Consider the following 8,763-nt stretch of genomic DNA (forward strand, 5'->3'; position numbering starts at 1 on the left):
GAACAAAAGCCCAGGATTTTTTGACTGGTTTCTGGCTTCATTTGCTTTGCTTTTTTTTTTTTTTTTTTTTTTTGGTTACTGGGCTGATGTGGGAAACAAGCTCCCTGCTAAAGGTGAGCAGGAAAGTTGCAGCTTAATGTCACAATCTCTGCACTTTGTTCTCCTGACAGATAATTCTGCACCTGCAAAAACATTGCCTGCTTTGTGCCTCTTTATTATGTTTGGGGGGAGAGGAAAAGAGCCCTCCTGAGCTTTCCAGGGTGGATTTGAAGCTCAGAAGTCACTGAGAATAAGCAGATTTCCTCTCCCTGCTAACCTCCAAGGGCCATCCAGCTCATCCCAGTCCCTGGTGCTGAGGATTGACACCAAATACTCAGTTGCACTTCTATGGCTGCAGTGTGCAATTATGCAGATATCCTAATGGAGTTTGGAACTTGAGTCCTCAGTGCAAGCTCAGATGGGGGGCAGCCCTGTTGCTGTGATCCTCTGAGAGGCCCTTTCCCTGGGAATTATACATATTTATAGAGAGACATTTAATCCTGCTTTGGGCTCCAGGCTCCTCACCCCAGTCCAGCTGCTCCTTGCTTCTCACCCACAGGCTCTGAAGTTGCTCCTGCCAGCCCCACACTGTGCCCATGCAGCTGGGTGGGCATGGGGAGGGTCTTTCCCCCCCGGGGGTCTCAGCATGGCAGGCTGGGGCAGGAGAGAGAGCTCTGAACAGCTGCTGGGGCAGGAGCACAGAGGCTTTGCAGCTCCCAGCCTGTTGTGTCAGCAAAACCACCCCTATCTCAGGACCCTTATCTGCCCACAGTGTAAATAATTTCTAAATGAGCTGGAAGGAGGAAGACTGATGAATGCAGTTTTGCTGGAAATGTTATCAGGTTGGGAACAGGGGTGGTTGAACACTCCCTTATCTGTCCTGGATGAGAAGTGGGGGATAACTGGGGTCTCCCCAGCCTGACTCAGTGGCAGCACAGGTCCCAGTAGCGTTTTACTCCTCTGTGTCAAATTGTTTTAGCTATTTGCTTTCCATTCTGCTGTTTGTGCACTTTGCTGTGTTTATTTTTCAGTGCCTTCTGTCCTCTCCCTGTCCCCTGTGCCAGCAATTAAGAGGATGCTGATGCTGTTGTGGGCTTTGGCACCTGGAGGCCTGGCTCAGAGCATCCTGTTGGTGTGCAGGGAACATCAGTGTGGTGATTGAGACACAGTGCCCACTGGAAAAAAATTCCTGTTGTCCCATGTTCTCATTTAAAATTCCTGCTAAACCCCCAACTTGACAGCAAAAACCATATAACAAATATAAGGCTTAAATCATGCTTTAATGCTTGCTGGGATGGGGTGTTTGAACTGCTTGATACATTAAGCTATATAATTTAAAAAAAAAAACCCACAAACTATTGATCTGTTAAAGCATTTCTCTCTTAATTTCTCATTTAATTCCAGAATGGATGGACAGCCATGGAAAACCTTTCCTGGCTGTTGGCTCCTTAGTGCTTTGTGAGTTTATTTATGCTCAGACCAAAGGGATTCAGGTACAAAATGCTGCTCAGGGCAGTTTCCAGGCTCAAGAGTGGTCACAGAAACCCTCCTTGGATCAATCCCTCAGTCTCCTCCATGAGGACATCCCAGGATCCAGCTGCCTCCAATTTGGGGCAGGTTACAGCCAGTCCCAGTTATCCCAGGCCACTCCTCCCAGCATGAGTTAGGGCTCAAATAGCAGCCACAGTGCCAGGGCAAGCCCAAAAGGGGCTTCATGCCAGCACCCTGCCAAAAATGCACCCCCCACAGGAATTTAGTTGTTCCTGTGTCTGCAATCAGAGGCAGCAGGATGGGCTGGGTGGGTTTAGTTGCTGCATAGGATGGTGCTGACATGAATCCCTGCCAAGCCCCACCAGGACACCTGAGGCAGCCCAGAGCCCACCAATAAATAATGGAGAAATGAAATGGATACCTATGGTGAGTATATGTAAATATTATACTCATGTTACCCAAAATGAGGAGGTAACTTGATTCCTTCTGATCTGCCCAATAAGAAACCCTTTGCTTTGTTTTTGCCTGTAAAAAGAAACAAGAATTGTTCCTTATTTTTGTCTATATTTGGTGTAATCAGATCCCTCCACCACTGAACCTCATTTCCTGCTGCTGAGTACATCCAAGCTATTATTGAGTATTTATTTTTCCATGGGCCTCTCTGTTTCTAATTGCTTTGTGCTGATATTATGTGACAATGTTGAGTCTGCACCTCCTTTAATACCTGCCACATGCTGAGTATATTGTAAACAACACATTTTCAGCTATTTCCTGCTATTATTTACCTCTATTTCTGATCTTACTATTTCTGGCTATTTAATGAAGCTGTTTTCTGATGGGCATATTGGCCAGGAGGGCAAGCAGACAGAAAGAATAGAGATACATTAGAAGTAACTTTATTAGTGATGCTTAAAATTGGTGAAGTCTTCTGGGGTTTGTTGCTCTTTTTTACATGGAAGACAGTGAGAGTTTTGCTGCAGCAAAAGTGATAAAAGACTGGCGGTGCAGAAAAATAATATCTCTGTATGCTCACACATAAATAGCCTATGTGGTGCTGCTACTGCTGCTCTGGCAACAGCTTAAAATCTGTTTCTTCTTATTTGACAGACATCAGAATTTCACATGTGTGGGATGTCTCTCATAAACTGATTTTATTTGGAAGACAGCAGCGAAACCATTTTTTGATAAATGAAGGGGAAAACTATTAAAAAGGGAAGAACATAACTGACATTTTATTTATATATGTTTATAAAATATATTTATGTAATATCTCGGCTGTATTAAAGCCTTGTCAGAGTTATGATGCCATTGCCCTGCTGAGCCCCCTGGCCCATCTGCTGTGCTACCAGTGCAACTGGGGCTTTGTAATTGTTGGAACTGTGGTCACTGAGAATTTCAGACTTTCTGCTGCCAGGCACTGACCCCCAAGAGAGCACTGCATTGACCTGAGGCCGTGGAGAAGCTTCAAAATGGGATGACAGAACTGGGATTGTGGGTGTGGAGTTTGAATAGAAGTGTGTGATATCACAGGGTGGGAAACTCAGAGTTTAAGGGTTTAGAATACAGTAATAGATATAAAGCAAGACGGAGGCCAACTGGGGCTTTGTAATTGTTGGAACTGTGGTCACTGAGAATTTCAGACTTTCTGCTGCCAGGCACTGACCCCCAAGAGAGCACTGCATTGACCTGAGGCCGTGGAGAAGCTTCAAAATGGGATGACAGAACTGGGATTGTGGGTGTGGAGTTTGAATAGAAGTGTGTGATATCACAGGGTGGGAAACTCAGAGTTTAAGGGTTTAGAATACAGTAATAAATATAAAGCAAGATGTAGGGTGTTTAGGAGGCTGGTCCTTCTTGTTCACCTTCTTCTCCATGGGTTTGGGTGGTTTTGTGTAATTGGATAAAAAGTCCACATTGTGGGCCATGGGTGGTTGGTTATTGGGTTAAAGTTAAAAATAATTTAGGTGTAATTTCTTAATTAGACAGTTTGTCCTTAAAAGGCCTTGTAGAGAGAGAGATGGGGCTACATTTTTAGTTTGTTGGAGTGAGGTGCTTTAGAGCTCAGGGTTTGTGAGACTGTGACACAGATAAGAACTAAAAAACATCTGAGTCCAAACAAGAAATACCATCTCATATATTTAATCCTGACCCTGGCAAAAAGAAGTTAAGATTTGACATGCAATGATCATTCCTCTTCCCAGATTAAACCTCTGGCTTGAAGGACGACAGCTCTCAGCTGGGTGGAGACCAAGTGGTGTTCCTGGAGCACTCACTCCTGCTGGATTTTGTGCTTACCCCTTCTGGAAACCCTAAAACAGCCTGAGCATCATCTGGGACTGGGGCATTTCTGTCACCTGTGCAGTCTCCAGGCTGTGAGTGCATTATTTTTCCCAACAGCTTCATCCCACAACTGACACAGGAGCACATCCCTGCTGCTCCGAGGAGAGCCCAGCCCTCCACCGAGCAGGGCTTTTCTGGGCTCTTGTCCAGCACTAAACATGGAAAATTCCAACAGTCAGTCCTGTGTGTGATCAAGCTGTTTGGGATCTTTTAACTTCCAAAACAAATGTGAACAAAACTGGTGAATTTACTGTACATTCTGTAGGAAAGAAACAATTGGCAAAGCAGGCACCTGGCTGAGTTATTGCCTGCTAAAATCACAGAAATACTGACCTCTGGCTTTTAAAAAGCCTTGCTTCAACTCAAATCTGGGTAATTTGCATGAATTTACATTGGAACAATAACAGGCTTTGTTTCCTGCCTGCCACCTGCACCACACCTGGCCACTTCAGCTGCAAAAAGACATGAAATTATGGAGGAATCACCATTTTTCTGAGGTGCTGTTTGGAGTCTCATCTGTAGACTCCAGCTATTTTCCCCATTAAACATTTAATAATCATTGTAAAAGCTCCATTTACATTTAAAACCCTCTTTTGTGCTTTCCATACCTAACACATACATGCACCTGATAAAAGCCCTACCTGCAGAAGAGCTGTGAAAGCATCCACTCAGGAAGGGAAGCTCTGGGTACGCCCAGTGGAGCTTGGGCAGCAACACAGGGAGAAAACAAAAATACCCGTCTGGATCTAAAGGAAAATTTTACTCAATTTATTAAGTACTCTAGATCCACAGTTGTTAACAGAATTTTGCTTTTTCAAAGTTAAACATTTTCAAGCATTGGGAAAATGAATTCCTGCCCTCCATCCTCACTGCAGTTAAACTTAGGGAGTAACAGAAACCTGCAGGAGCACTTTGGTGGTTTTCCTCCAAACCCAGCTCTGAAATAAGTTGCTTTTTCTTGCAATCCCAGGCCTTGTTTTCCTCTGGCAGGTGACAATCTGTACAACCACACACGTGGCTGCCAGCCTGCTTTGAAAGGAAGGATAACGAGGCAGCGTGATCCCATTAGCTCTGATTTTTGGTGGTGCTTGTTCCATTTAATCACAACAGGTTTGTTGTGTCAGTGTGAAGGATATGTTGTCACATAAAAGCACAGCTCTGAAACATCAGGTGTGGCTGGGTTTTGAAATGGAGCTGTAAAGTCAGGCTCTTTCTTAACTTCCTGCAGCAAAGGAAACAGGTGAGTTCATGCAGCTTTACCATGAAAAACGTGGCTTGTTCAACACAGCATTAATTACTGGTCCTGTAAATGTTTTGTGATGGCATTATCTATTTTTGGGATTTTCAGAAAAAGAAAACCACCCTTAATTGTTGGTTCACCACTGCCTGGTTTTCCTCCAAGAGGAAATTCCAAGGCAGCAGTAGCCAGTGCCCCACACTGGGGCAGGAATTGTGCTCTTTTATTTCCACTGAAGTACATAAAGTCCAACACATCCTGTCTTGCAGCCAGTTACACATACTGCTCCCTTCCTTTAGCTACCTCTGAAGCACCAAAATGAAACCACCAGAGGCAGACATGGCTAACAAGTAGCTGATACTCCACTGCTGCTGCTTCTCCTCTCCCTGCTCCAGGAACAGCTGCCCAAGCACGTTGGAAAATGACAAATGATACCCAAAAGGCTGTCGACAAAATTCATTTCCCCTTCTGTAACTCTCATTTAGATTTAGGTAACAATAGTGGGTATCATTTGACTGTAATGCATTGTTTTGTGCTTTGTCAAGTCTCTAAAATCTGAGAGGTTTGCCAGTAAAAACAATGCTGATATAATATAAAAAAAAATCATGAGATTCAACAATTTATTGGCCACATTTCAGCCTCAACTACCAGACTTGCTCAAGCACAAACTTCAGTATCAGAGTCTAGATGTATCCCTAGTTTATGACATTGAACAAATATGGCATTACTTATTCCAGAGCTCACCAGCACACTGGAACCTGAGTAAATATTCTGATTAATCCCCTACAGAGGACACCACATGGCACTGAAATGCATCTACATGCCAGTTACTGCAAGTGCAGCCTCACAAGTATTTTCATAACAAAACCACAAATCTCTCTTGGTAATGTATGAAGAACAGTTCAATTATGGAATTATTTCAGTGAAGACTCCCCACTTGTACTAGAGAAATACCTGTTTTAAAGAAATAATCCCAGAAGTCAAATGCAAGAACTGTAAAACACACTATAAAAGGAGAAACACCTGTATAGATTTTACGGCATTCAGGCACTGTGAATATTGAAGAACATCTCACTCCTTTAAGATGTTTTAGCTGGTTGCTGGTAATCAGGTTTGTCTCCACTTCCTTATTTATCCATCTAATATAAACCTATCAAGTCTTTGTTGTCCTCCAGTTTGACTTGTGATCACACATAGGAATATCAAAACCAATTAAGGAATGAGGTAAATCACACAGAAAAAAAAAATCTTTACCATCTGCAAGTGTATTTTAAGCTAAACTAACTAGAAGTAAACTTGTATTAAATATTTTGTCATTACCTTCACAGAAATTTACAGGAGCTGGTACTTTCAGTCACAAGCTCTAGAATTATTTGTACCAATATAGTTAAAAATTTATTTAATTGTCCCTCATATATACTGGGCAAAGGGCTCCGTTTTTTGCTCCTGGGACTCTCACTGGTGCCAACTGAACAGCTGATTCCTGGCAGTGGAAGCAAAACTGCAAACCACACAATTCCCGCGCTGTTCTCTAATCAGAACTTCAGAAAAACACCAGGAAACCAACCGTGCTCTGTCCAACAGGGTACAAAACCTTTATTCACCAATAAGTTAAAAGTGTTCCCATAAATAGATGTTGTAGTCTTTTGTACTCTGCAGCGAGCTGGGGCTGGGTCACTCCTCAGACTCGGAGCCCTCCTCGTCCTGGCTGATCTGGAAGTAGCGCAGCTCGTACGTCTCCTTGTCGGACGCCACCACGCGCAGCCAGTCCCGCAGGTTGTTCTTCTTCAGGTACTTCTTGGTGAGGTATTTCAGGTACCTGAAAACCAGCAGTTCTGCCTTAGAAGCTTCTATTGGACACCCCCTGCTGCTGGCTACACTCCACCCCAGACAGTGTCTGGAGCAGGGCAGTAATTATAGCCAGAAACAGAAAAACTTCACGTGTAACAGGCACAAAAAGCCAATTTTCACTACAGATATGTAGGAATTTATTATTCATTTGACTACACAGCAAAATGCCAGTACCTACACAGCACTGGTAACTGGTTCTAAACCTTGGTCTAACGTAACAGGTTCTGCTGCACCTGCACCAGCAAACAAAGGGAAGGATGTGTGCCTCCCATCAGTGCACTCAGCTCTTGTTTGTCCTAACAAACTCAACAGTGTAAGGCTTGAAGGGTTTGTTTGCAACAACCCACATTATAATACAACCAATTTAAATAATCAAACAGCCACCCACGGTATTAATTCAGTGTTATTTTAAAGGTCCATCTTCCACTGATACACTGCCAAGGACTATATGAAGTATCTTTATTAATATGCTTAGAGTCAACATTAATTACCAATCAAGCCTTGACTTTTAAAAGGCGATTTTTAAATATCTGGTATAATAAATCTGTTTCAATTACATGTTTCACTAATATTTACAAGTGCTATGAAGGTTAGAGCTAACACCTCTCCAAGTATCAGAAGTGCACTAATTGGAATTCATTTTGCAGGCAAGAGCTGAATATTAATGTGTTTATGGGACATGGATTAGTGGCACATTTAGCAGCGTCAGGTTTATGGCTGGACTTGGTTGTGAAGATCTCTTCCAAGCTAAATTACTCGGGTTTTACATCCAACATCCCACAGTTCAAACCCCACAAAAACAGAATGAAACCCATGCCAACCTTTTAGAAAACTGCTTCTCTGACGTCACTGTGATCTTGTTCTTCAGGCGTTCAATGTGAACGGTGTTGCCCAAGTTTCCAGTTTTCCCATTGACCTTAACCTTCTCCTTTAGGAACTGTTCCTGTTCCAACATTAAAGAAATAGAACACTAGGGAATGGCACCCTAGGTATGAACTAGGGAAGGGACCCTAGTCAGGAAGCAACATTAAAAACCACCATTTACTTATGTCCTGATATTAGTGTTTAAAACGCAAAGATATTTTACAGCACGTGATTTTAAAAAAATCACCCCTGTGCTAAAGCAGAAATTAATTTAAAACAGTTCTATTCATGGACAAGTATGAAACATGCTATAAAACCTATAGCGTTTTTTTTTAGTGACAGTATTTTAAAGAACAGCTGGTGATTTAACACAATTAGAATGCAGCTTTTCGACTGTAACTCAGTTACTGCACTAAAGCTTTTATTAAACTATGCGTCACAAGCATGAGCAAAACCACCACTTACAAAATTCCCGGAATCAAAGATTCCATCTTCCACAGGATGGGTCAGGTCAAGGCAAAACTTCCAGGTCGACTTTTTGGACTTTCGGTCCTTTTGCTAGAACACCAAAGGATTCCTCACCATTAACAAACCGCGCTGGAAAAAAAACTTCCCGACCCAGGGGGGGGACCCACAGGGCAGCGGGAGCGCCTCCTCCCGGCCAGCGCGCCTCACTGCAGCCGGGCCGCGTTCACACGAAACCCTCTCGGGGAAGCCCCGCTGGCACCGCCGGCTCCTCGGCCGCCTCACGGCTTCCCAGCCGCCTCACGGCTTCCCAGCCGCCTCACGGCTCCCCCGGCCGGCTCCGCTGCCGCCTCCCTCCCGCGCTCACCGGCGCCACGGCGCTCCCGCCGCCGCCTCCCTCCCGCTCTCACCGGCGCCATGGCGCTCCCGCCGCGCCGCTCCCGCAGAAAGGAAGTACGCCGCGCCACGCCGCGCTT

General features: G+C 44.1%; 1 protein-coding gene across 1 annotated transcript; it reads right to left on the minus strand.

Moving 5' to 3' along the window:
• Window positions 1-6,676: 6,676 nt before the first annotated feature.
• On the minus strand, window positions 6,677-8,763 carry RPL22L1 (ribosomal protein L22 like 1). The gene is made up of 4 exons (XM_039713502.1): window positions 8,698-8,763; window positions 8,288-8,380; window positions 7,780-7,901; window positions 6,677-6,926 (listed from the first exon to the last, which is right to left on the minus strand). Exons 1-4 carry the CDS (start codon window positions 8,704-8,706, stop codon window positions 6,782-6,784), a joined length of 369 nt encoding a protein of 122 aa, XP_039569436.1. The 5' UTR covers window positions 8,707-8,763; the 3' UTR covers window positions 6,677-6,781.

This window comes from Passer montanus, unplaced genomic scaffold (assembly GCF_014805655.1).
Source record: "Passer montanus isolate IOZ18808 unplaced genomic scaffold, ASM1480565v1 scaffold29, whole genome shotgun sequence".
Lineage (NCBI taxonomy): Eukaryota > Metazoa > Chordata > Aves > Passeriformes > Passeridae > Passer > Passer montanus.